General features: G+C 51.0%; 3 protein-coding genes across 5 annotated transcripts in view; 2 read left to right on the top strand and 1 right to left on the bottom strand.

The window, feature by feature from the left end:
* Rtkn (rhotekin) overlaps positions 1-13,869 on the top strand; it is a 17,279-nt gene extending 3,410 nt beyond the window's left edge. For 2 of the 3 annotated variants that reach the window (XM_028762423.1, XM_028762424.1), the window contains exons 2-12: positions 7,274-7,473; positions 8,886-8,947; positions 9,047-9,100; positions 9,229-9,346; positions 9,543-9,752; positions 10,731-10,825; positions 10,966-11,072; positions 11,265-11,393; positions 12,104-12,272; positions 12,416-12,520; positions 13,178-13,869. In XM_028762423.1, coding sequence (XP_028618256.1) covers positions 7,274-7,473; positions 8,886-8,947; positions 9,047-9,100; positions 9,229-9,346; positions 9,543-9,752; positions 10,731-10,825; positions 10,966-11,072; positions 11,265-11,393; positions 12,104-12,272; positions 12,416-12,520; positions 13,178-13,512 — 1,584 coding nt within the window. In that variant the 3' untranslated portion in view covers positions 13,513-13,869. Of the gene's footprint in view, positions 1-2,106; positions 2,185-7,273; positions 7,474-8,885; positions 8,948-9,046; positions 9,101-9,228; positions 9,347-9,542; positions 9,753-10,730; positions 10,826-10,965; positions 11,073-11,264; positions 11,394-12,103; positions 12,273-12,415; positions 12,521-13,177 lie in introns of those variants that run through there. The other variant, XM_028762425.1, reaches the window with a different exon arrangement.
* On the bottom strand, positions 13,479-17,510 carry Wdr54 (WD repeat domain 54). Its single transcript, XM_028762426.1, has 11 exons — positions 17,468-17,510; positions 16,857-17,079; positions 16,706-16,768; positions 16,281-16,347; positions 16,127-16,180; positions 15,726-15,853; positions 14,780-14,880; positions 14,517-14,679; positions 14,271-14,345; positions 14,033-14,192; positions 13,479-13,531 (listed from the first exon to the last, which is right to left on the bottom strand). The coding sequence occupies exons 2-10, from the start codon at positions 17,076-17,078 to the stop codon at positions 14,061-14,063; spliced, it is 1,005 nt and encodes a 334-aa protein (XP_028618259.1). The 5' UTR covers position 17,079; positions 17,468-17,510; the 3' UTR covers positions 13,479-13,531; positions 14,033-14,060.
* Positions 17,511-17,554: 44 nt separating this feature from the next.
* CUNH2orf81 (chromosome unknown C2orf81 homolog) lies at positions 17,555-23,902 on the top strand. The gene is made up of 4 exons (XM_028762493.1): positions 17,555-17,744; positions 21,860-22,081; positions 22,164-22,385; positions 22,505-23,902. Exons 1-4 carry the CDS (start codon positions 17,727-17,729, stop codon positions 23,840-23,842), a joined length of 1,800 nt encoding a protein of 599 aa, XP_028618326.1. The 5' UTR covers positions 17,555-17,726; the 3' UTR covers positions 23,843-23,902.
* The last annotated feature ends 1,665 nt before the right edge of the window (positions 23,903-25,567 follow it).

Genomic DNA, 25,567 nt, shown 5'->3' with positions numbered 1-25,567 from the left:
TATATGAATTCCATAGTGTGTGTGTGTATATGAATTCCATAGTGTGTGTGTGTGTGTGTATACATGAATTCCATAGTGTGTGTGTGTGTATATGAATTCCATAGTGTGTATGTGTGTGTGTATATGAATTCCATAGTGTGTATGTGTGTGTGTATATGAATTCCATAGTGTGTGTGTGTATATGAATTCCGTAGTGTGTGTGTGTGTGTATATATGAATTCCATAGTGTGTGTGTGTGTGTGTGTATGGTGTTGATCAGAGGATAACTTTTGGTATTTTGGGGATTTTGTTTTTTCCTTCCACCATGTGGGATCTGGGATTGAACCCAGGTCCTTGGGATTAATGGCAATCTCCCTTTACCTGCGGATCCATCTCACTGGCCTGCTGCTTTTTCTTTTTTCTTTTTTCTTTTTTTCCCTTAAGACAGGCTCTCTGAATTCCCTATGTAGTTGAAGATGACCTTGAACTCCCAATCTCCCTACCACCACCTCCCAAGAGCTGGGAATTGCAGGCACATGTTTTAGACTAAATAGCTCCCATACCTGTCTTATTCTATGTGTTGAACTCCTTTCTAGGCCATGGAAATCCATCTGGAGAAGGCAGGAACTATCCTTTCTTGTGAGGGAACAGGTGGTAACTGTGTGAGTGGTGCCACTTAAGGAAAGTATTATAAAGATGGGGTGCAGTAGCGACCAGGCAGATACATCAGATGGTCTGGAAGGGCCTGAGGTTTCGAAGCTTGCAGGAAGTCTTTTCAGAAAGACGGCATAGCCAGAGTAGAGTCTTTGATAAGCGTGAGGGGGGCATAGTTGTGTTGGGCTGGGGAGAGGCCAGTGGGGCTGGAATTTGTTGTTGGCGTGGAGATGGTGGACAGAGGTAGACCACACTGGGGAGGAAAGGCTGTAAGACTTAGATTGTACCCTGGATGGGATTTCGCAGCATAGAAAGGTTTTGTCATCCTAGGCTAGCCTCAGACTCTCTCTCTCCCTCTCTCTCCCTCTCTCTCCCTCTCTCTCCGTCTCTCTCTCCGTTTCTCTCTGTCTCTCTCCATCTCTCTCTCTCTCTCTGTCTCTCTCCGTCTCTCTCTCTCTGTCCCTCTGTCTCTCTCTCTGTTTCTCTGTTTCTCTCTCTCTCTCTCTCTCTCTCTCTCTCTCTCCCTCTCTTTTCGAGACATGGTTTCTCTGTGAAGCTCTGGCTGTCCTGGAACTCCTCAGGCTCTCTATGTAGTCAAGGATAACCTTGAACTTCTGATCTTCCTGTCTCTACCTCCTTATGCTGGAATTCCAGGAGTGCATAACCAAGCTGGTGCTGAGGACCCAACTGATCCTTGAACTTCTTTCGATTGTTGTATATGTGTTTGTTTTAAGGATAGGGTCCTCTATGTAGCTGTGATTTGTCTGGAAATGGCTCTGTAGACCAGGCTAGCATTTATCTCACAGTGATCCATTGCCTCTGTCTCCTTAGTGCTGGAATTAAAGGTACATGCCACCAGACTGCCTTCTTCCTTCAGTTTTACGATGGTGACTGTCGTGAAGGATCAGCTTGGTGACAGTAAGGGCTAGGGAAGAAAGTTCGGCAGAGTCAAGTCTTCCTAGTGGATGGTCACATAATACCATAGGGGAATGAATCTGGGGTGTAGACTACAGAGTTCATGGAAGGGAGAAGGGAGTCCAAGTGATGGAGAGAGATGTGACAGGCTGGCTGACATGACAAGTGAAGCAGCCAGAAACTCCAGAATAGATGGGTCCAGGTGTGTGGTGCAGCCCCTGGTGGCCTGTGACCCTTTGCTGAGTGGAGGAAGTGACTGCCTGGCCTTTATTGGGGCAGGAGGTCTCGGAGGCAGGGATACAGAGTATATCAGGAAGGGTGACTTACTGCACACGTGCAGCCTGCCCAGCCCCTGCCTCATCTCTGGACCAATGGATAATGTTAGCCAGTTACGGCCTAAGCCAGTTATAGCCGCAGGATCCTTCCTAGCATCGCCTTGGCGTGCGTTTCAAGTGTACCTTTCACACTGTGCCAACTAGAAGAAGCAAACCAGCCATATCTGGCTCCAGAGGCATCAGGGGGATACACTTCAATTTGCTTGTCTATTTTGTAGAAAGGCATCAAGTGGATCCCTTTGAATTTCTGACATTGCCTAATTTTCCTGTGCTGGAGCACAGAAGAGGACCTATTTACTGGGTGAGGCTTGGCGTGATGGCACATGTCTATAATCCCAGCACCCAGGAGGCTGAAGATGGAGCATTGTGAGCTCAGGGTTATAGAAGGAGACAACCCCAAATTGAAAAAAAAAAAAAAACCTAAGAAAAATACTCAAAACCTCCTTTCCGTCCGTCTGGCCTTCATTTTTCCTGCTACCCCTTGTGTAATTTGTATTATGATTACTTTTAGTTAATTAAGGTGGTGGGGAGGGAGCCAGCTAGTTCTTCAGTTTCTCTTGCCACATCCGACTGCCAGATGTGGTTTCCATCAACAGTGCTGGTCAGGGTGTGTCAATGTTTAAATTCTGCATCCTGGGTACCCCTCCCCCAACACACACTGTCATTTTTCTCCACGGGAGGCCTTCCCAACATCTGGAACAGAAGAAGGAATTGGTTTCTACTTTGATTAACTTTCCTTCAACCACAGGTTGAGAATTCTGCACAACCTCTTCCTCCTCCCTGGTTCATCTTGTCCTCAAAAAGATAGACTCATTGATATTTCAGGAAATGGCAGGAAAGTTAGTTCTGGAGGGTAAACCCAGAAAGACTTTTTGGAGGAGGCATCCTAAACTGCATATACAGGAGGAGTGAGAGTGAAGCTTATTTTTATTTAATTAAAAATATGTATGCGGTGGTGATGGTGATGGTGGCGGTGGTGGGGTTGGTGGCAGTGGCGGGGTTGGTGGCGGTGGCAGGGTTGGTGGCGGTGGCTGTGGAGATGACGTATGATACCAAGCATATGTGGAGCTCAGAGGACAGTTTTGGGGAATCGATTCGCATGGTGGGGTTCAGGGATTGAACTCAGGCCCTCAAGCTTGGCATCAGACAGCTTTATCCACTGAGCCATCTTGCCTGCCTGTATTGTTTTGTTGTCATAACTTCTCATGTAGCCCAGGCTGTGTAGCTGAGGATGACATTGAACTTTTCATCCTCCTGTCCCAAGTGCCAGCATTACCTCGGGTCAACGGGGTGCTCAGGATGGAACCCGGAGTATGCTAGGCAGGCTGTCTACCGACTGAGCTACATCCCAGAGCAAAGCTTGAACAGGTGCCAGGCCCAGGTAGAGTTTAGCTTTTTCTTCTTAAATCCTCACACGATGTTGTGAAGAAAGCCAACTACTCCCAGGTCGGTGACTGAAGCTCCAGTCAAGTCCCTAGACCAGGATTTGAACTTAGCTGTGGGAATTCTGAAGGGAACAGAAGGTGATGGGAAGCAGAGCAGGAAGTCAGGGGCAGCGTGGGGGAGGAGGGGGTCATTATGGGAGACTGTGACTCATCCTCTGTCGTCCCTGGAGATCTGACCCAGGTCTGAGGATGCTCAGTATTGGAATCTTTCCCATCCTGGGGGAATGGTGTCCATTTGGGGAGGGTGTGCGAGGGGGTGGGGTGGTGGAGAGGAAGCCAGGGCCTTTTCCTGTGCTAATGGGTGTGGAGAGAGATGCAAAGCCCAAGAACCCAGTTCACCACCTGAAAAGGTGGAGGCCCTTTTTCCAGCGCATTCTTGGGGGCTGGCCAGCCTAGAGAAGATTAGGAAGCACATAGGGAAGGCTGCTAGTTTCCCCAAGTCCAGTTCTGCTGGCCCGTGCTGGATCCAGCGACCTCACTTCTTACCACATCCTGCTCCTGGTAAGGGTCACCTTGGAGAGAGAAGCCCGCTCAGGAGAGGCCTCTGGGGCGGCCCAGGCGCTCCCTGCAGTCGCATCCCTCGGCGACAGGGTCCCGGTGGTAGAGATGCAGGCATCGCAGCGCCTGCAGGGACCGCCCGCGCCTGGCGCCCTCAGCGCCTCTCGCGGCAACTGGGAGCTGATGTCACCGGCGCCCCGGGCGCAGCGGACCCAAGCGGTGAGGTAGCGCCGACGCTCGGGATCCTTCAATTCCCACGCGGTCCTCGGGCCACACCGGCCCTCTGGGTTTCTGCGACTTGGGACCCCACGCTAGCTGCAATCACAATGGACAGGGCTAGGGAAGGCTCGGTGAGTGCTTGGCCCCAAGGGGGCTAGCTAACCAGGAACGAGAGCGTGAGGTCGCATCCTTGATCTCTTCTTTCATTTGGACCAGTGAATAGGAATTAGGTGAAGAGTTGGGGCGGAGTAGGCAAGTAGCTGGCTTAGCAATGACAGGACCCTGGTGCATACAAAGCGTGGCTGGGAGTAGAAAGTTTAGGAGGGCTTCCTGGTGGAGAGGGCTTTAGGGAAAAGGCACCTGGTCTGGAGTGATTTGTGATAAAGTCTGGCCTAGCACAGCACCCCTCCTTCTTCCTCTCCCCCTCCCACTAAAAAAGATAGGGTACGAAGAGGTGGCAGGCAGGCTGGACCAGGTTTTGGTGAGAAGGAATTCAAGCTGTTAGTATGATTGGACACCAGAGACAGAGCAGAGCACATGGAGGAGAGCCAGTGTGACAGAGAGGACAGGTTTGTGTAGTCACCGGCGCTCTTCCAACAGCGTGCCTCCACTTGTATGGCTTCCTGAACCGATGCTTTGCACCTCCGCTCTGGGGCCTCCTCCCTGTCACCTCAGCAGAGGCTGTTTCCTGTGGTTTTACGCCATGACGAGGCATTTATGGATTAGCATTCATCTGTGCGTGTTCACCTTCCAGCTGGGGCTTCAATATGGAGCCTCGCTTGCTGGGTCAGCACCCTCCAGCACTCAATGGTGAACAGGCCTGTCAACGCAGCGCAGCGTCCTTGATAAAGCCTGTGCCCCTCCCATGTGCTGAATACTCTGAAGCATTGAAGTTGAATCTCATGGGAAGTCTTTCCACACTAGGATGGCCCGACTATTTTCACCCTATTTTGTGTGTCTGTGATGTGTGTGTGTGCATGTGTGTATGCTTGCTATGAATGTGCGTAGAGCAGAGGTTTGCTTTATGTAATCTTCCTCTGCCGATCTCCACTTTTTTGTTTATTGAGATGTGTGTGTGTGTGTGTGTGGGGGGTTGTCTCTTCCTCTCAGTGTTTATAGGTATGTGTCACCATACTCAGACTGTCCTTTAATATATATAAATGTGTGTGTATGGGCTTCTGTGTCTGGAGGGGTGCATGCTACAGCACAGTGTGGAGGTCAGAGGAGAATTTGTGGGCTTGGTTGTCTCTTCCACTATGTAGAACCCAGATCTAGAACTCAGTTCCCCAGGCTTGCTAGCAGTTGCCTTTATCCACTGAAGCCATCTCACTGCCCCACCGCCCCCCTCCCCCCTCTTCTCTTTTGAGACAAGGTCTCTCACTGAACCTGGTGCAAGGTTTTGGCTAGACTAGCTGGCCTTCAGGGATCTCGGCCTGTTTCTGCTCTCCAGCACTGGGGCTAGAGGCTAGGGCTAGGTCATGTCTGCCTTTCACATGGGTACGGGGGATCTGAACTCAGGGCCTCTTGCTTGCACAGTAGGTACTTTACCTACTGAGCCATCTCTCCAGCTCTTCAACCCCATTTTACAAGTTGGTAAACCAAGGCTTATGGAAGTAGAGTGAAATGCCCTATGCATTTAGGAGCTACAATGTAGGTTGGGGGGCTTGGGGGGGTGCTTCCTGGAGGAGAGAGACAGAGTTAGCCTGTTTTGGAAGAGAATCATGTGGGAGGTGCTGGGGTGAAAATCTGATCTAGTAGATGAACTAGGGAATAGTCCTTGGAGGAAGGAACTGTAAACAAGCTGGATCTGTAGCTCAGGCTAGCTTGGAATTCAAGGCAATTCCCCTGCCTCTGCTTTTTGAGTGCTGGGACTATGGGCATGCATCATTATGCTTGGCTGCCTAGAGCTTTTATGTTTTCTTTTACTGTTTTGAGACAAGGTTTCATATAGCTCAGGTTGGCCTCAAATTCACTACGTTGCTGGGGGCGACCTTGAACATCTTCATTCTCCTGCCTACACTACGTCTGGTTTATGCATTGCTGGGGAATCAAACCCAGAGCCTCATGCATGTCCAGTTCCCAGTCCAATGCTCATTGCGTTTTAAGCTCCAGAATGAGTCTTTTCCAAGTGACTACCCGTACCCTCTCTCAGAGTCTCTCCCCTGCCCTTTCATGTCTGTCCAGCCCCTCAAACCTGCACCAACTACTTTCCCTTTCCGCTGACCTCCTCTCACACTCAGGGAGCCAGAGGTGGTGGGTGTGCTATTCAAGGTCCGTGAAGGGTTCTGTGCTGCGTGAGTGATATGCATGTGCAAATATATGGTATATATAATATACACGCATGTGCATATATATCACATATATAAAACAAATGGTAAGTGCATATATTGTTTTTGAGAGAATCCCATGTACCATAGGCTTGCCTCTAATTTGACATGTAGCTGAGGATGGCCTTAAACTCCTGATCCTCCTGCCTCTACCTCCCAAGTGTTGGATTACAGATGTGCACCACCATGCCTAACTTGATGATGATGTTTTGCTTTCTATTCTTGTGCTATATTTTTTGGAGAGTCATCTATGCATGTCTGCCTAGGTCTTTTGCACTATTTCAGCACAGATATGACTCATTGAACTGTTGTCTTGTTGATAGGCTTTTAGTTTGGGTGTTTAAAACAATGCCTGGGGCCAGAGAGATGACTCAGTGATAACAGAGAGTCCATGTTCAGTTCCGGGCACTCATGTGATGTGGTTTGTAGCTAGCTTCAGCTCCAGGGCGCCTGATGACTTCTTCTGGCCTCTGTGAGCACTGCTCTCAGATGTGATACACAGACACACACTAAAACAGTGCCAAGTGAAGGTTTTTGTGCAAGTGGCTTGGCAGTTACGTGTGTGATTGTATCTGTAAGGCTAAACACGTGAGTATTGGCTAGTTAGGTCAAAGGGTATATGAGTTTGTAGCTGTTGTAGATTTCTCCAATTGTGATAGAAGAGGCAGACAGAATTTATACTTCACCATCAAATACACGGGAGGATCTTATTTTGGAAAGCTTTTCTGGCTTGTCTTGGGCAATGGTGGGTGAGACGACAGCCTTGCTCTTCATTTTGCTGAGACATTAGTCGTCCCAAGGTCTGCCCTGTTACACCCCCCACCCCCAGCTGGGGAGGGGAGATGGCTCAGTATGTTCCCTGACTGCCATTTCCTTTTCCCTCTCCCATGGTTCTGGTTAGGACACAGAGTTGCAGAGGAAACTAGATCACGAGATCCGGATGAGGGAAGGGGCCTGCAAGCTGCTAGCAGCCTGCTCCCAGAGAGAACAGGCTCTGGAGGCCACCAAGAGCCTGCTGGTGTGCAACAGCCGTATTCTCAGCTACATGGGTGAGCTGCAGCGGCGCAAGGAAGCCCAGGTGCTGGAGAAGACAGGCCGGCGGTGAGCATGAGAGGAGAGGTGTCTGAGGGAGGGGGGAAGGGAGGCTTTATTTGTGGTAAAAAGTGATAAAAAGCATGTGTGTCTGTGTGGAGTGTTTGGAGTTCAGGCCAACCTGATGGAGACCTCCTCACAACATCTGTCCTGGCCAAGAAAGACACCTTGGTGTTTCACTGTGGTGGTAGGTCATCCAGACCTGGCTGGGACTGGACTCAGGGAACCCAGTATATCCAGTGGAAGTTAGCAATCTGAACCGCAAGTAATGAGTAATGTAAAACTGCTAATTTGGCTAGGCCTGCCCTTGATCTTCTATGTCTGGCTGGTTGATTTCTGGAAAACTAATTTTCTCAGGGTTAGTTCACCAAATGGCCAATTTGTCCAACAGCCAATTTACCACAAATTGATAATAGCTTGTTGTACCTGGGGTTTACCATCCGAGGCAGGAGTTGGGAAAGTGCACAATTAAAAAATCACTTAAAGGAAGGCTTCCCATTCATAGAAATTTGACCGTGCATTCCAAAGGAGCTCAGCCTGGGTATGTGACCCACACTGCAGGCCAGCGGTGAGACGGCTGGAGTCAAGGAAAATGTTAGAGAATACTTGGTAAACTGATCACTCTGAAGACTGGCCAATTGTGATAAACTAGTCATCTGGAGAACTGCTTGTCTCCTCGCTGCTGCATGAAGAGAGGGTCCCAGTCCCTCACTGACATGGAAGAGCTGGGGGAGAGGTTGCCAGGGGCTCACCAGGAAGCCTACAGGAGAAACCTCATTCCACTGTTGCTTCTTTTAACAAGAGGCCAAGCAGGCAGGAGGCAGCTCTGGTGGGGAGCCAGGGGTAGATAGGCGGCACAGCCCTCACAGTGGGAATGTGAAGTCCCTCTAATTCTGTAGCAGCTAAACACATTGATATTCATAATAGATTGTATGGTCATATCAAAGAGGAGACGAAAGCTGGCGGTTTGTGCCTGTAATCCTAGCATGTGGGAGGCCGAGGCAAGAGGATTGCTGAGTTTGAGGCCAGCCTGAGCTGCACACTGAGACCCTGTGGTGGGAACAAGTAACCTGCCAACCCCTCCAAGCCCACAGTTTAATGGTGGTGGTGAAGACTTAAGAATGTCTGGTGATGCCTGTCCCCTCAAAGCCGCACTTGTCCCTGGCAGGGGTCGGGATGGTCAGGGACAATGCTGGGACGGGGAGGAGCCCAAGCTTGCATGCTGTCCCCATGTGGTAACATTGCTCACATGTTACTAAGGCTAGACACCTCTGAGCGTCGTCACTAGCTCTCCTGCAGTCCTTGGCCCTGCCCTGCCAGCCAGGCTAGGGATGGGGAGGGGGCTCTTAGAGCCCCTGGGAGTCAGAACAAAGGGGAAGAGTATGTGGAGACCAGGCCAGGACTCTGTGATCTACCCACAGACCCTCCGACAGCTTGCCGTCCACTGAGCGCTCTCCTTGCCGTGGACGTGTCTGCATCTCTGGTAAGCACACAGCTGCCCCAGCTGCTGGCATCCCTCACCCCACCACACCCCACCTCTCCTGCCTGCTTCTAACCCTTCTTCCTTCCCCTCTGCCCTTAGACCTCCGAATCCCACTTATGTGGAAGGACACAGAGTATTTCAAGAACAAAGGCGGTGAGCATCACAAACTGGGACAAATTCAAGAGTGTTCTCCAAGGTGGAGGCCCTTGTGGGAACTCTTTAAGATCTTTTTCTTTTCTTTTCTTCTCTTTTCCTTTTTTTCTCTCTTTCTTTCCTCCCAGACCTGCACCGCTGGGCTGTGTTCCTGCTGCTGCAGCTTGGGGAACAGATTCAGGACACAGAGATGGTCTTGGTGGACAGGACCCTCACAGATATCTCCTTTCAGAACAATGTGCTTTTGTGAGTGACTCGACTGTGGTACCTTTCTTTGGCAGCTCCTGTGGGGCTGCTCTTGGGTGGGGGTGGGGGTGGAGAGGGAGAGGTAGATAGCCCATGGGGCTTCCCTGTGGAGTTGTCCAGTATTTATGCCCTTCTTCACCCCAGTCCTCCTGAGCCTTCCTCTGATTGCCCCGCCCCCTGTCCCACACCTGTGTAGTGCTGAGGCAGGGCCTGACTTTGAACTGCGCCTGGAGCTGTATGGGGCCTGTGTGGAAGAGGAGGGAGCCCTAGCTGGTGCCCCTAAGAGGCTTGCCACCAAACTCAGTAGCTCCCTGGGCCGTTCCTCGGGGAAGCGTGTCAGGGCATCGCTGGACAGTGCTGGGAGCTCCGGGAACAGTCAAATCCTGCTGCCTACCCCAGCTGTGGGGTAAGATCCTTTCCTACCCACTGCCTTCCTTCAGCCCCCCCACCCCCGGACCACTTCATACTGAATGAGCAGGCATTCTGGCTAACCCTAGAGTTAGGCCTAAGTCAGTCTACAAACTTGACAGTGGGGAGGTAGGGAGAGCTAGATTTGGGGGTCTTACCTGTTTAGCAGCCAAAAATTCATCTTCTAGGACTGGGGATGTAGCTCACTTGATAAAAGTGCTTGCCTAGCATACACAAAGCCTTGGGTGGGGTGGTGCACACCGGTTATTCCATCCCTTGGGAGGTGGAGGCAGGAGGATCATATGTTCAAAGACATTTGTGGCTGCATGGTGAGTTTATGGCCAACATAGTATACATAAAACCCTGTCCCAGAACACCAAAAACAGGGATGGGGGAAAGGGCTCAGTGGATAAGCACTTACTGGGCAAGCATGGGGACTGGAGTTCTGATCCCCCAGACCCCTGTCTCAGGGCTCACTTGGGAGGAGATACAGGTGACCCCCAGGGTAAGCTGGCTAGCTAGACTAGTTGAATCGGCAAGTTCAGTGAGAGACCCTGCCTTCATAAGAAATGTAGAGAGCAATTAAGGAGGACACCCAGTGTCATTCTGGCTCCTACATATATATGCACACGTGTGCCACCCATATATAACCATGCCAAACCAGACATGGGTGTATAAATAACTATGCTCTGAGTTGGGGCATGCTCTGTGGCAGGGCCGACAGTCAGTCACCTAGGATCTAGAGGAAGCTGCCTCATGTATTGACTGAAGAACAACTACCCTCATGGAGCTGCCAGGATTTCATTGGGACAATGTGTAAGATGTATAAGGGAAGGCCCAGATGCCTAACAGGAGGTCAGGAAACAGGAGGCAAGCGAAGTTTCCATGGTAGCCTGGCAATGGGACAGCCCTGAGCCAGCCTTGCAGCACTTTCCTGCCACACACGCCACTCCACTGATGTCCCTTTTCCCTTCAGAGGTCCGCGATACCACCTCTTGGCCCACACCACTCTTACCTTAGCAGCAGTGCAAGATGGATTCCGTACACATGACCTGACCCTCACCAGTCATGGTATGTGTGTGTGTGTGTGTGTGTGTGTGTCTGTCTGTCTGTCTGTCTGTCTGTCTGTCCGGGACACTGGCACTGCTAGGAGGGGTAGTGGGGTAGTCCTTATCATTTCCCATCCTCACCGGTACTTCCTCCTCTCCTAGAGGAGAACCCTGCCTGGCTGCCCCTTTATGGTAGCGTGTGTTGCCGGCTGGTGGCTCAGCCTCTCTGCATGACTCAGCCCACTGCAAGTGGTACCCTCAGGGTGCAGGTGAGGGGTCTTAAGGGAGTGGAGGGGGCGTGGAAATAGATGGACAACCTAAAAATCTGGACCTGGGGGGACAAAGTGGGATGGGAAGACAGCAGGGTGTGTACTGAGGGCATGGGGTCAGTGGGGGACTGGGAGGAAGGTGCCTGGGTGGGGAGGCAAGACTTCCCAGAAAATACCAAGTTGTTTATGCAGCAAGCCGGGGAGCTACAGAGCGGGACACTCGTGCATGGAGTCCTGAAAGGCACAAACCTCTTTTGTTACTGGAGATCTGAGGATGCAGACACTGGGCAAGAACCGCTGTTCACTATCATCATCAACAAGGTGAGCAGTCCCTCTTAGTGAGACCACCTGGTGCCTGGGCTCAGACACTTCTTTCTCAAGGCTCTGAAGGGTTGGGCCCGGGCCTCAGAGACAAGAAGGGTGAACTCTGATCCTAAAGAGCACTAAGCTCCACCACTGGGCCTGGGATGCAGACGAGCCTTCTCCCCACATCATCCTACCCCAGACAATATTAAGAAAGTCACCCTGCTCAGTCAGCATCCCCAGTCTCTTTCAAACCCCAGAGGCCTTTTTTGCTGGGTCAGGCAGGTTTTCCTCCCGTTCTGCTTCCAGTCTGTCCTGCCAGTAACTTGCTATTTCTGCCTCTACAAAGGTGCAAATGGGTTGCTCTGCTCTCCAGCTACTCTTGCTTTTCTATGTGTCAGTTTTGCTTTGTCTAGTGCTGGGGCCAAATTGAGAGACTTCTGTTTTAGGCCAAAGCCCTACCACAGCACTGCACCTCAGACCCCCGCTTGTGTTCTGGATGTACTGGGTGGGCACCTCTAACCTGACCTTGGTCCTCTGCACCTTCCTGCCTTGCTCTGCTCCCCTTTCCTGTCTCTACCTGCTCCTCCTTCCCTGCCTCACCACAGGGCTGTTATCCCACACTAGAGTTAGCAGGAGGCAAATGAAGGCCCAGCAGAAGTCCCAAAGGTAATTCTAGGCCGGGGTGATGGGTAGAGGTGAAGTCAGCCCCTTGCTTTCCCCTGCAGGAGACTAGGGTCCGGGCAGGGGAATTGGAGCAGGCCCCAGAGTGGCCTTTCACCCTCAGCATCAGCAACCGGTACGGACATGATGAGGTGACAAACACCCTCCAGCTGGAGAGCAGAGGAGCCCTGCAGAACTGGATGGAGGCGCTGTGGCAGCTCTTCTTTGACATGAGTAAGACAAAGAGCTGGGCAGAACTTCTGGGAGGGCTTGAGGTCCGAGTGCTGTGGGAGAGCAGGGGAATGTGACAGAAGCAGGCAGCTCCTGCATGGGTCTGGTCCTCTCCTCTCCCCTCCCCTTGCCTCCCCTCCTCACAGGCCAGTGGAAGCACTGCTGTGATGAAGTTATGAAGATCGAAACTCCTGCACCCCGGAAGCCACCCCAAGCACTGGCCAAGCAGGGGTCCTTATACCACGAGATGGGTAAGTGTCAGGGGGAGGAGGGTCAGTGAGAAAAGGGTCAGGGGAAGGAGGGTCAGTGGGAGAAGGGTGAGTGGGAGGAGGGTGAGTGGGAGGAGCGTCAGGGGGAGGACGGTCAGTGGGAGGAGGGTCAGTGGGAGGAGGGTCAGTGGAAGGCTGATGGAGGTTAGGAACCTCAAGGGATCCTGGGTAATTGAACCAGAGAGAAAGCACACCATGGGGTCCAGGGCCCACTCGGCCCTGGTATATTCCCTCTTTCTCTCCAATTCTTAAAACCATTTCCATCCAAGTTCAAAACAAACCCAGAGAGCCAGAGTCATTTTCTGCCGTCTGTCCTAATCCTTCCTTTCTGTTTCCCTTCATGCATGTGGACTCCTGTCTCCTCTTCTGACCTCACTTGCCCGGCACTGCTTTCTCTCCTTTTCTCTTGGTTTCTTTACCCACTTCTGCTACCCCCTCCCCTATAACGTCACAGTGTTATCAGAGCCTGTGGCCTCAGGAGGTCCCTGTGAGGGGCTGCTCCTGCAGAATAATGCCATCTCAGCCGAGATTCGGGCCCTGCTTTCTTCCTATTACAGTGACAGGTGACAGTCAGGGCCGAGCAGGCCAGGGCTTGAGCTCTGACTAGCCCCTCCCCTCGCCCCCTCCCTGCTGCCACAGCTATTGAGCCGCTAGACGACATCGCAGCAGTGACAGACATCCTGGCCCAGCGGGAGGGCACAAGGCTGGAACCGTCCCCACCCTGGCTAGCAATGTTTACAGACCAGCCTGCCTTGCCTAGCTCCTGCTCGCCTGCCTCAGTGGCCCCAGTCCCAACCTGGACGCAACCCCTGCCCTGGGGAAGACCCCGGACCTTTTCCCTGGATGCTGCCCCTGCAGACCACTCCCTTGGGCCTTCTCGCTCGGTTGCACCCCTTCCCGCACAGCGATCCCCACAATCCAGAGGTTTCTACAGCAAAAGTCAGCTCAGCACATGGCTCCAGTCCCCAGTGTGAGAGGCACCAGCAACAGGATCTGGTCAAGAAAGAAAATGATCCAAGGACAACTGGGCTCTCGGTCCAGCACTGTGGGGCACCAGTTGGCCAGCTTGGGCTCCTCTTCCTCCACTGGACTAGGACGGAAGGCTGGGGAAGGGTAACAGAAACCCCTCCTAAGTTGTGGTTACCATGGTACTGAGGGGACCATTCCTTGAGCTGGCTAGGATCCTCCACAGCGCTTCCTGGGAGAAAACTGGAACAACTCTGCCCTACCTCCCTGCACTAACCAGCCTCCAGGGTGGCACTGGAGCATGGGAAGGAAAGCACCTCCCTTGTGACCCCTACATCAACCATTAAAGTTATTTAACAACTCGATGCCTTCGCTTAGTCTTTAAGGACAGGGTCTCTGAGGACCAGTGGCTTCTGCATGCTCTGAACCTGCCCCTCTGTCCTCCCTGGAGCTTGATGTTTAGAGAGGTGTGGCTGTGATACTAAGTGATCACACAGGGACATGATGGAGGGAATCCTTTATAAATACCAAGGGAGGAGGGAAGGCTGCTCCTCTCTCAGACACTGCTGAATCTCAGGATCTCAGCAAGGTCATAACCCGTCACAGCAAAGGACCTGCCAGATGGATCACAGAACCGAGCACCACACACCTGGGTGTCGGAAATACATTCACCATGGCAGTGTTCCACCTGTGGGGAAAAGAGGGCTATCAGTCCTGCCACACTCCCTGTGCTTGGGTCCCTACTCCCACCTGTCTGCAAACATACCTCAATGGAGCCACTCTCTGGGTTTCTGTTCAGCTTCCAGATGTGCACAAAGGTGTCCTCAGCGGCAGACAGTAGCTAAAAGAGAGAACCCCATGAAGGATGGGCAGGGCGCCAGATGCCCTGACAGGCCAGGTGTGAGTTGGAGTGTCAGTCCAGGTGTGTGGGAAGAGTTACACTGAGTACAGGGACAAACCTGTGCTGTGTATCTAAGCACCAGGAAGGGTATTGGGGACGCAGGACACTGACCTTGCCCACCTCTGGAGCTAGGTCCAGGGCAGAGATGGTCCGGGCATGGGCACTGATCTGGATGTGGAGGGTTCCTGTGCCGGCGTCATACAGACGCATCTGCCCATTTCCATACCCTGCTGCCACGATCCCCTGCCACAGCTGCACAGAGGGGCATGGGACCCTGCAAGGGTAATGTTCAATTTTGATTTCTCCAGACCGCAACATACTCCCTACCCTGAAGTCACCTCACAAAGGCCATAACCCTCATCTGACTCTCCTACCCGAATCCTGGTATCCGGGTCAGTAAGGTGAACTCAGGTCCTGACCTCCAAACACACAGGACACCTGAGTCATCTGCTGTCACCATGTCAGCAACACCATCCTGAGGAGGAAATCAGGGTCAGCTCTTCCCTTTACAGTCTGTGTACAGAGTACAGAGCAGGACGGGAGGTGAAGCCATGCTTGCCTCTTTGCTTCTACATGGAAAGGATAAGCGGTGGCTTTCACCAGCTCAAGCAATAAACACTTCTCCAGGAGTCCCTCAAGCATAGGCTCCTTGTAGCTCCTTGTATGCACTCAAAACTGCTGCCTTCCCCCACCCCCATCACGGAACAGAAGAGGATGTACAACTAACTGTTCCTTCCAGATAGGTGGAAAGACTAAAACCACCACGTCCTGACTTTTTGGAGGTTTGGCAGTCATAACTAGTCCCTAGACCTCCTGACCTGGTGTCAGGCAGACATACCAGCTGCTAGGAAGGATACAAACGACAAAAGTTACACCCTGTTCCCAAGAGGTTTACAATCTAAGTGGGGAGAAAAGAGTTTTCTGTGAGGGGAGGGCCTATTCAGGGTGAAGCTGGGGGTGGGGGTTCAGAGGAGGTTGAAATTAGGAGACAGCTTTTTGGAAAGGCTGGCCCGGAGCTGGGTCAGAATAGGAGTATTAGCTCAAGTCCAGGGAAGGAAGCTACAGTGTTGGCAGCATCTGGGAGATGGTGGGCTCCAACTGCTGGGTTCACACCAGCCTTGGAGAGTGTTAGTGATTTGTATAAAACACCACTTAGTGGAAAGTATGTTTTTCTCCAGACCTGAGGCTGCTGCATCTAAGAAAGAACAGATGAACAAAGCCAAACTTCTGCTTAGCGGCATAGCTAATACCCACACCCGGGCTTCCCGAGGGTGAAGAAGTCTCCCAGGCTACTAGAACTGCTGGAGCAAGTGAACTCACCTGTCCCTGGGCACGCTCAGTGGCAATGTCCGTGATTGGTGTCTGGTGTCCAGCCAGCTCCTCACTCAGTACAATGTTGGGACCCTTAGCAGGGATATCAAAGACCAGTATCCGACCGGAACATGTACCTGCAGCCAGAACCAGTGTCCCACTGATGGCTTCCAGAGCCCTCTGCGTCTCCAGACACCACAGCCAGCACCCCTTCTATTCATTACTCCCATAGGCCTGACTTTCCATTCACTATCCCTCTCTAAATGTTTTTCAGAGTTCCTGATACCCTTCCTTCCCCAGATTCCCCCTAATTCTTCCTAAGTTCGTCAACCCCTCAGCATCCTCCTGGCTAAGACCCCACAATGATGTACCTCATATACAAACCCTAGCCCTGCCTCTAGTCCTCTCACCCACACAGATGAAGTGGACGCTGGCAGCAATCCCTCGGGCGAACATAGCCTGTACTGAATACAAAAGCAGCTCTCAGAAACAGCACTTTCTCCAGCCCCTGCCCCTGTAAATTCTCCCAGCCTCCACTCCTGTTCCACTTGATCCTGAAGGTACCTGAAGAAGCATCTCCTGAGTCCAGAGCATGCCAATAAACCATGACGGAGCCATCAGACTCGTACATCTGGAAGATGGGGGCAAGGATCAGAGCATGATCCAGCTGACCCTTGCAGAGATCTGGGCACTTCACCCAGCCAGGTTAGCCGGAGTCCATGTAATCCTCAAACTCTGTTCTGGGAGGCAGGCACTATTCTTATTCCTAGTTTTCAGAGGAGGACACTGAGGCTACTCATGCCCAAGGGTCACAGAGTTTATTAAGGAAGCAGACAGCTGAAGCGGAATTAAAGAGTAAAGAAAAAGAAAGGCAAAATGAAAGGCATGAAGATGAAGAATAGAGCGAGAGTGGGCTGCTCACGTGAAAAGTTTGAAAGTGTTATTGGGGTGGGGGCGCTGGAGAAAAGGTAGGAGGGTTCTCCTCTCACCTGTATCCCTCGGTGGGAGGTGAGGACCAGCAGTACTCTGAAGGGGAGGACACACCAGTGGACCTGGAGAGACGTGCATTGCAGTAGACAAGGGGTTAAAGAACAAGGACCGCACTGATTTAAGCAACATCTCTTTCACTCCTTGCCTCACCTGAGTGATAAGTGGGGGACTCACGCCAGCGCCCTCTTTAACCTGGAGCTGGCGCTGGGCCAAAGGCACACCCTCAGGGCCAGCACTGAGAAGCTGGGCGCACGGTCCATGAACCACCCCAAAATGCGTGAGATTACGGGCTGGAAGCTGCAGTATACTGAGGTTGTTAGACAGGGCGGCGGCAGAGGCACGAAGTGGGATGCAGCGCTCGCGGCGGAACATCCTGGGAGAGAGATTACTAGTTACTGCATGACAAACGGGAAGAAGGCCACAGGGGACACTTGGACAGGGGAGAAGGACAATGAGATACAACCGGGAGACACTGAGAGACACCCTTGATTGATAGGATGGTCAAGGAAAGTGATGAATAATAGTCACAAATAAGAGAGGACCCCATGGAGCAGGAGAGAGCCCCAGGGTTGAGTGTTGCGGCTACCAGGGAATCCCACAGGAAGAATGATGATATAGAAGACCTGGTGGTACCGAACTTCTCAGCTAAAAAGGCAGAATATATTCTCCAGCCCTTCCTCGCACAGCTTAGCTACCTGAAGGCCCACGCCAAGGTCAAAGGTCACACCTGCTACCCACCCCCACCTTCAAGTATGCCTTGCCTGACCGCGATCCTCAGGTCCCTCCAAATCCGCCGCCACCATAGAGACGACGCACCGACGCACGGCCTCTGGGCGTGGCCTGTGGCTGGAGCTTGCGGCGCGCGGCTACGCGGTTGCCAGGCAACCGTGGACCGCGCCAGGGCCCCTCAGCCAGGCCTGGTTGCCGAGGCGACCGTTGGGTCGCGGCCGCCGCAGCTACAGCGATGGAGGGTCCTGAAGGCAGCTGAAACACCACCGCCTTGGAGTGACTGTCGTGACAATGTCACACGAAGGTTCGGTGAGTTTCAGCTCCACTTGGGGAGTGCGCAAGTACTGGGATTGGCTGGTATCGAGGCAGTGGATGCTCTAGGTTCGAGATGGGCATGATGCACCTCGGTCCCCGAGGGAAAGGGTCAACGGCTGGACCAGGCCAAGAGCAAGCGAATTCGGAAACAGCTGAACTGCTAGTGCAAGTAGTAATTCCGTTATGCTCAGGAACCCGTTTTGGTGGGTAAACCAGAATCAGGCACTAGGAAGAGGGCCTGATGGATGACTCACTATCTTGACCTTTTCGGGACTATGAAATGGATCAAACAACTCAGAGGGTGACCTTAAATTTTACTTTATCATTATTACTATTTTGGTTTTTTTTTTCCCCCGAGACAGTCTGATTATATAGACCAGGTTGGTCTCCAACTCAACTCAGCCTCCAGAGCGCTGTGATTAAAGGCATGTGCTGCCATGGCTTGCCTTTTATTTTGAGACAAGGTCTCACTGTGTAGCCCTGGCTGATCTAGACCACACTATATAGACCGGGTTGCCCTTGAACTCATAGCCTCTTCCCATACCGACACCCTCCACCCTGCTGTCAAAAGCCAATTAGGTTAAGTCAAGAAAAAATTTTATGTATGTGGGTGTTTCGTCTGCATGTGTGCTTGTGCATCAAGTTCATGTCTGATGCCTGTAGAGGTCAGGAGAGGGAATCAGATCTCCTGGAACTGGAGTTACCGTTTGGAGCCATCATATGGGTGCTAGGAATCAAACCCAGGTCCTCTGGAAAAGCAATCCATGCTCTTTAACTGCTGAGCAAACTCTCTTACTCCCAAAGTTAACACATTTTAAAAAATAAAACAGATTGGTAGAACCTTGGGAAAGTGAAAGAGTAAAAACTATATCTGTTTTCTTATGTTAGGCACACTCCACATCTGTGTCCCAGCTGGGGAGAGGCCTAAGGGATCAGTTCTTCGGTTTTGTTTTGGCTTTAAGGATTTAACTGGCCTTAAGGAAGCATAGCTTTAGTCTGAGAACCAAGCAGCTGCTTGGTCTCTGGGAATTCAAGGCCAGGAATTGGGAGTGTGGAGAACAGAAGACACCAGATTGCCTGAGAGAATGGATATTGTGGAATATAAAATATGAAACAATGAGGTAGTTAGGTAAAAGCTTATATTTGGAGGTAAATTTTGGAAGGAACTGTCTTCCTTCATGATCTCGATTCTCAGCCCTGTCTGGCCTTGAACAAACGGCAGCTGCTTCAGGCTTCTGAGGGGGTTTATTGCTGTGAGCCACCACAACTAGTTCTGGCCATCTTTACATTTTTTTTATTACTTATCTACATCTCTTTTGTGAAATATTATGTCCTTAGGTTACTTTTGGGCTTTTCTTAGCTACTTATCTCTTGCTGTCACAACACGCCATAACCAAAGCAACTTATAAAAGGAAGTGTTTAATTTGGGACTCACGGTTCCAAATGGTTAAGAGTGCGCATCATGACGGGGAGACAGGCAGTTAGGCATGGTGCTGGAGGAGTAGCTGAGAGCCCACGAGGCAGAGAGAGCTAACTGCACGTGATGGGCTTTTGAAACCTCAAAACTGGCCCCTAGTTACTCACGTCCAACAAAGCCACACCTCCTAATCTATTCCAAATAGTTCAAATAGTAATTTATGGAGGCTGTTCTTATTCAAGCCATCACAGGAGTCTTTAATGATTTGTTACATTTGTGTGTGTGTGTGTGTGTGTGTGTGTGTGTGTGTGTGTTGGGACATGCCATAGTGCATGAGTGTGGTTGGAGGCGACTTGTGGGAGATGGCTCTCTCCTTCTAACTTGTGCTGAGAATCAAACTTTGGTCATTAGGCTGGGCGGGCACCTTTACCTAGTGAGTCACCTCACCAACACTCCTTTTCTTTATTTCTCTTACTTTTTAAATGAGTTTTAAAAAATATCTTTGTTTTGGAAGCAAGAGTCAGGTTTTGGAGTTAGACAAATCTAGATATGAATTCTGACTATACTACTTCCCAGGTGTGATCTTAGGCAAACTCCATAAGATGTGAATAGAAATAGTGGTTAAAGATAGTCTAGTAGTGCAGGCCTGCTCTATTGGGAGTAGCTACTCTATTTGGGAGGTTGAAGCAAAAGTCAGAGGGGATAGATGACATCAAGACAACTGTTTTTCCAGCTCGGCAGGACTGACATAGAAACTCACAGGGACTGTGGCAGCATGCACAGGGCCAAGCCAGATTGGGTCCCAGTGCTGTGAGGGGGAAGTGGACTCGGGCTCCCATCCCCAACTAAGAAGCTATTTCCAACTGACAACCACTTGACAAAGGAAAAATCAGTTTTCCCAATGGACTGTACTGGGGAAACCACACTCAAGGGTAGTTCCCTGTGCCAGAAGTGGATGGCCAGCACATGAACTCAGTGGTGCTTTGGTAGATTTTTTTTGAGTCATATGGTTTTGTTTGGGCATTTTTAAAAATCTTTCTCATCTTTTGCTTGCATATTATGGTTTCTGATTTTGTGTTTTTATGGTTTTTCTTTGTTTTGTATGTGTTTCTTGTGCTTTTTCACTGTTTATGTCTGTCTGTTTGTTTGTTAAATGCTGGTTTGTTTTCTAAAGAGGAAGAGAGAAAGAAGGCCTGGAGTTGGATGAGTGGGGAGGTAGAGAGGATCTGAGAGATGGAGGAAGGAAAACTGTGATCAGAATATATATATATATATTGTATAGCCAGGCGGTGGTGGCACACGCCTTTAATCCCAGCACTTGGGAGGCAGAGGGAGGCAGATTTCTGAGTTCGAGGCCAGCCTGGTCTACAGAGTGAGTTCCAGGACAGCCAGGACTACACAGAGAAACCCTGTCTCGAAAAACCAAAATATATATATTGTATAAATTTTCAATAAAAAAGGGGGGAGGAGGGCTGAAAAGATAGCTCAGAGGTTAACAGCATTGGTTGCACTTCCAGAGGTCCTGAGTTCAAGTGCTGGCAACCACATGGTGGCTCATAAACATCTATAATAAGATCTGCTGCCCTCCTCTGGCCTGTGAGCATACATGCAGGCAGACACTGTATACATAATAAATAAATAATTCTTTTTTTTTTTTTTTAAAAAAAAAAAAAAGAGGATCACAAGTTAATTTCAAGATCAGCTTGGACTACAGAGTGGGTTCAAGACCAGTCTTGGCAACTTTGGGAGATCTCAAAATAAAAAGTAAAAGGAGAGCCAGGGGTAGCAGCACATGCCTTTAATCCAACTTGGGAGGCAGGGGCAGGTAGATCTTTGAGTTCGAGGCCAGCTTGGTCTACAGAGTGAGTTAGTTCCAAGACAGCCAAGACTACACAGAAATACTCTGTCTCAAACAAACAAAAAGTAGAAAGGCTGAGTGGTAATCGTACAGGCCTTTAATCTCAGCACTTCGGAGGCAGAGGCAGGTGGAGCTTAAGTTTGAGGCCAGCCTGGTCTACACTGTGTTTCAGGACAGCCAAGGATACAAATAGGAACCCTGTCTGGAGAGAGTGGGGGAGTAAAAAGAGGTCAAGGGATTTAGGTCAGTGACTGAGTATGCAGTGTCCTAGGTTCACTCTTCAGGACTACAATATATACACCCACAAAAGGCAACGAATAACAAAAATGGAGAGGCCTTGGTGTCCTGATCCATTCCTGTAATCCTAGAATCTGAGAGTCAGAGGCAGGAGGAGAATTGCTGCACTTTTGAGATAAGCCTAGTCTACATAGCAAGTTCTGAGCCAACCAGAGCTACACAACAAGATTGGTCAAAGCAAAATGAAACAAAAGCAGAGGAAACTAAGACCCGGTGACCCCTGGAACTCCCAAGAACTTGAACACTGCAGAAAGGCAAAGAACAGATGTGTGAATTGAGCATGATTGGGGTGTGTGTGTGGCTAACTTCTGTCAAGTGTCAGTTTCCTTGTCATTAAAGCGGGCTTAGTGGGCTGTTACGAATATTAAATTGAGTATACCTACAGAGTGTACATCCGCCGCATCACAGACTTGAAGGTTCCTTGTCCTGATCCCTTTTCTTTCTTAGAAAACATCTTGAGAAAGGGTCTTTCTAGCCCTTAGCCCATCAATCCCACCCCTCGGTTTCCTGTCCTGAGTGCCCATTTCGTTCCCACAGAGGCAAGCGCGAGATCGTGGGGTGACCCGATCCAAGGCAGAAAAAGCCCGGCCACCCACCCAGCCGGTGCCGCAGGTGGACATCGTGCCTGGGCGGCTCAATGAGGCAGAATGGATTGCGTTTATGTCCCTGGAGGAGGGCGAGGACGTAGTGGGTGACATCTTGGCCGACCTTGTGACTCGAGTTATGGAGTGTGCCTTCAAAGTCTATCTGACCCAGCAGGTGGGCCTAGATCTGGGTCTTCCAGACCTATCTTCTACCCTGCCTCTCCAGGCAAGGCTGAGACCCTCCCTCGCTTCCACAGTGCGTCCCATTCACCATTAGCCAGGCCCGAGAGGCCATGCTGCAGATCACTGAGTGGCGCTTCCTGGCCCGAGATGAGGGAGAATCTGCAGTGGCTGAGGACCCCACGTGGGGCGAGGATGAGGAGCCCCTGGCATGCACCACGGATGCCTGGGCCCAGGGCTCCGTGCCTGTACTGCATGCACCGGCGCCGGTTGGTGTAGAGGAGCACTTCCACGGCGAAGTAAGCCCAAGCCCTGAGCCTCTTTCCGACAGAAGCCTCCTCTGGAGCCGCTCAGGACCATGAAGTGAGGTCCTTTCCCTCCATTTCCAACATCTCATTACCCTTGTGTGTTTCCCCAGGAACCTGGGAACCCGGACCGGTTCCTTTTAGGTTCATCGTGGTTGGAGAGAGAGTCCCAGGAGCCGACACAATCTTCAGAACCTTCTGCGGAGCCCCGAGTCACCCCGCGAACCACGCCCACCTTGGAGGTGTTTGAGGAAGCTGAGCCCGGGGATGCCTTAGAAGTACCCCACGGCCGGCAGGGAAGCCATATCTTGACTGTGTCCTCGAAGGAGTCTTTACACCCTACGCTGGAAGTCGAACGCCTCCACAGCCCCCAATCTTCTCTGAAGCTGCCCCAAGTAGTCAATCTGCGGTCCTTTGAGGGGAAGGGATCATCCTTCAGCTCACACCTGTCGCTCGAGGATCTTTACCTCTGCGTGCCCCAGCTAGATGCGGCAGGGGACCGGCTGAACGTGAAGAGTAAGGGCCAGCTCCGCAGCCCATCGATAGGGTCGGTGTCCCTCCTCAGTGCGCTCGCCCGGGAAGAGCCCTCCCGGTTCCTGCAGCCTGAAGGCTTGGAAGTGCGGCCAAGCCACAAGACGTCCACGTTGCGCCTGGATCCCGCGCGGCTGCCCCGCCACTGGGTGCGCCCGGTGGCGGAGGTCCTGATCCCAGACCTCGAAGTGCGCCCTTTGGAAATATATCGCGGGCGTCTGCAGAAGAGCCAAGCTGGGGCCGGAACCCCAGCATATGAGTCCCAAGCCCTCGGCTCGCATGCGCACCCCAAACTCCTTGTTTCTACCCCAAGGTTCCCTCTCCAGCGTTGTGCTACATTCCGTGCTTTGGGCCTGGATCCCAATTTAAACTTGGCCCAAACTTCACCATCCTTCGGGTCAAACTTGCCATTCCTCAGTCCCGGGTTCCGCTTCCTCGCTAGAAACCAAATCCCTCCCGACGTCGCCAGCACCCCTAGCCCCAAACTATGGCCCCTAGCTAAGTGGCCAAGTGGCTGGGAGAGGGAGGCGGAGCAGCTGGGAGAGCTGTGGGCGGGCCGGACTCGCGTGCCTCCTCAGGGCCAGGAACCTGTGGAGGACATCGTCCCGGAGGACTCTGGATGGCCCCTAGCGGCGCCCCAGGTCCTCGAGGCTACGTCCCAGGTGCTGTGGAAGCCCATGGTTATTTCAGAAACCATGAAGCTGGTTCCTGGTGTGAGTATGTGGAACCGGGGTACTCAGGAGCTGCTCAACCCTGATGCCATCCAGGAGGAGGCTGAAGAAGGCACCCCCCAGGCGCCAGAGCAGCAACCCATCCAGACAGGTGTGTCCAAGCCTCAGGTGATTATGAAACAGCTAAGGAACGAGACTCCCAAAGCCTGGCTGCTCCCCACCAAGCCCGTGCCCCACTCTGGGTCCTGAGCCTCCACACTGGGAATTGGACCTTTCTCAAAATAAACGCGTTGCCTCAGGAACTGACTGGCGAGATGGTGCCATTTCTTCCAAAGCTTTCTATTTCCTTAACGAGACTCCAGGGGACGCAGGTGTCATGGCTTAGGACACAAGGCTTAGGGATAAGGCTAGTCCTTAGCATTCTCTGCCTCCCTCTGCCCCCACAAACACTCGTTAAAAGAGAAGATAAAAGGCAGATCTGGCTCCCAGGGAGAACTTGGTCCTTTCAGTCTGGGAGGAAGTGACACCTGGGGTTATAAGCACAGAGTGAATCCACACATGAATTCGCTCGACTTTCCCAGCCCCAGGAGCTTCATTAGTTCATCTTAGATTGAAAAATCTATTTCTTTTTATGTTTGATTTTTTACTCCTGTGTTCAGGAAAATGAACCTAGAATTTTGCATGTGACAGAAAAACATTGTCTCATACAGACTTAGGTAAAACACATATACATAGCCAATAAATTTAAAGGAATTGAGACATACACATAAACATGGTCACATGTGAAACATTCTATGTACCCTCATGGTTGCACAATAGTGAACCACAAAAGACTAGAAATGGGGCCTGGAAGATGGCTCAGCCAGTAGAGCACTTGCTATGTAAAGCAAAGCATTGAGGACCTGTGTACAAACCTTCTCCTATACTCCCCATTCTGGAGAAGCTGAGATGGGACAAGCCTTAGAGTTTGGCCAGCCAGTCTAGCTAGAATTGGTGAGCTCCAGGTTCAGTGAGAAACCATGTCTCAAAAATAAAATAAAATATGGAAAGTGACTGAGGAAGAGGCTCCAGGCGAACTTCTGGCTTCCAAATGCACATACACAGGTGTGTGCACCCACAAACATGAACACACATGCACACAACTAGAAACAAAGCAGAGGAATCCAGTTGATAACTATGTACAACCACCAATGAGGATCTCTGTTTTTCAAGAGATGTTCTCTTGTAGCGCAGGATGGCTATCAGGCCATGGATGGTTTTGAACTCCTGATCCCTAAACCTCCCAAGTTCTGGGGTTCCAGATACAGGCTTGTACAACCAGAAAAGATTTGCCCACTTCATTTGAATTTGATGGCAGAGTAGTTACTGGCCGCTCTTTCAAAAGACCTGAGTTCAATTCCCAGCACCCACATGGCTCAGCTCACAACCATCTCCACCCAACTCTAGCTCCAGGGGGGAACCTAAGTCCTTTTCTTTCTTCTCCATGTGCCTGGTGCACAGACATATCATACATGTAAGCAAAACACTCATATACATAAAATGGGTAAATCTTACAGATTCTATAAAGGAAAAAGGTAGAGTGTAAGTCTATATACTATACTACCTATTGTATAAGAGATGACAGGAGTAGAACTCTGTGTTCATAAGAGCTTGTATTTAAGTAAAACATCTACCAGATGACCAAGACACTAACTACCTGTAGCAGGCAAGGAGGGTAGACTAGGGTAGAACAAGGGCTAAAGGGAGGCTTCTCAGTGCATACTTTTTTAGGGGGCTTGAGATGTGGTACTTTCTGTCAGCTTTCTCTGCATATCCCTGGAACTAGCTCTATAGAACAGGCTGGCCTCGAACCCCAAGATCTACCTGCCTGCCTCCTGAGTTCTGAGATTAAAGATGTGTGCCACCATGCAGGAACAACAACAACTTCTTCTTCTTCTTCTTCTTCTTCTTCTTCTTCTTCTTCTTCTTCTTCTT

Source organism: Grammomys surdaster, unplaced genomic scaffold, assembly GCF_004785775.1.
Source record: "Grammomys surdaster isolate TR1022 unplaced genomic scaffold, NIH_TR_1.0 133, whole genome shotgun sequence".
Lineage (NCBI taxonomy): Eukaryota > Metazoa > Chordata > Mammalia > Rodentia > Muridae > Grammomys > Grammomys surdaster.
Note: the sequence above shows the minus strand (reverse complement) of the source record. Positions and strands in the feature narration are given on the sequence as shown.

What these genes read in the sequence shown, in the direction of transcription:
- Wdr54 (XM_028762426.1), bottom strand. Translation starts at nt 17,078, where the DNA reads ATGTTCCGCCGCGAGCGCTGCATCCCACTTCGTGCCTCTGCCGCCGCC. An exon ending in CGTCCACTTCATCTGTGTGG is followed by an intron (nt 15,854 to 16,126) that starts GTGAGAGGACTA and finishes TTCTGGCTGCAG; the next exon opens with GTACATGTTCCGGTCGGATA. An exon ending in ACCCGGATACCAGGATTCGG is followed by an intron (nt 14,680 to 14,779) that starts GTAGGAGAGTCA and finishes TTACCCTTGCAG; the next exon opens with GGTCCCATGCCCCTCTGTGC.
- CUNH2orf81 (XM_028762493.1), top strand. An exon ending in AAGTCTATCTGACCCAGCAG is followed by an intron (nt 22,082 to 22,163) that starts GTGGGCCTAGAT and finishes TCGCTTCCACAG; the next exon opens with TGCGTCCCATTCACCATTAG. An exon ending in AGGAGCACTTCCACGGCGAA is followed by an intron (nt 22,386 to 22,504) that starts GTAAGCCCAAGC and finishes GTGTTTCCCCAG; the next exon opens with GAACCTGGGAACCCGGACCG.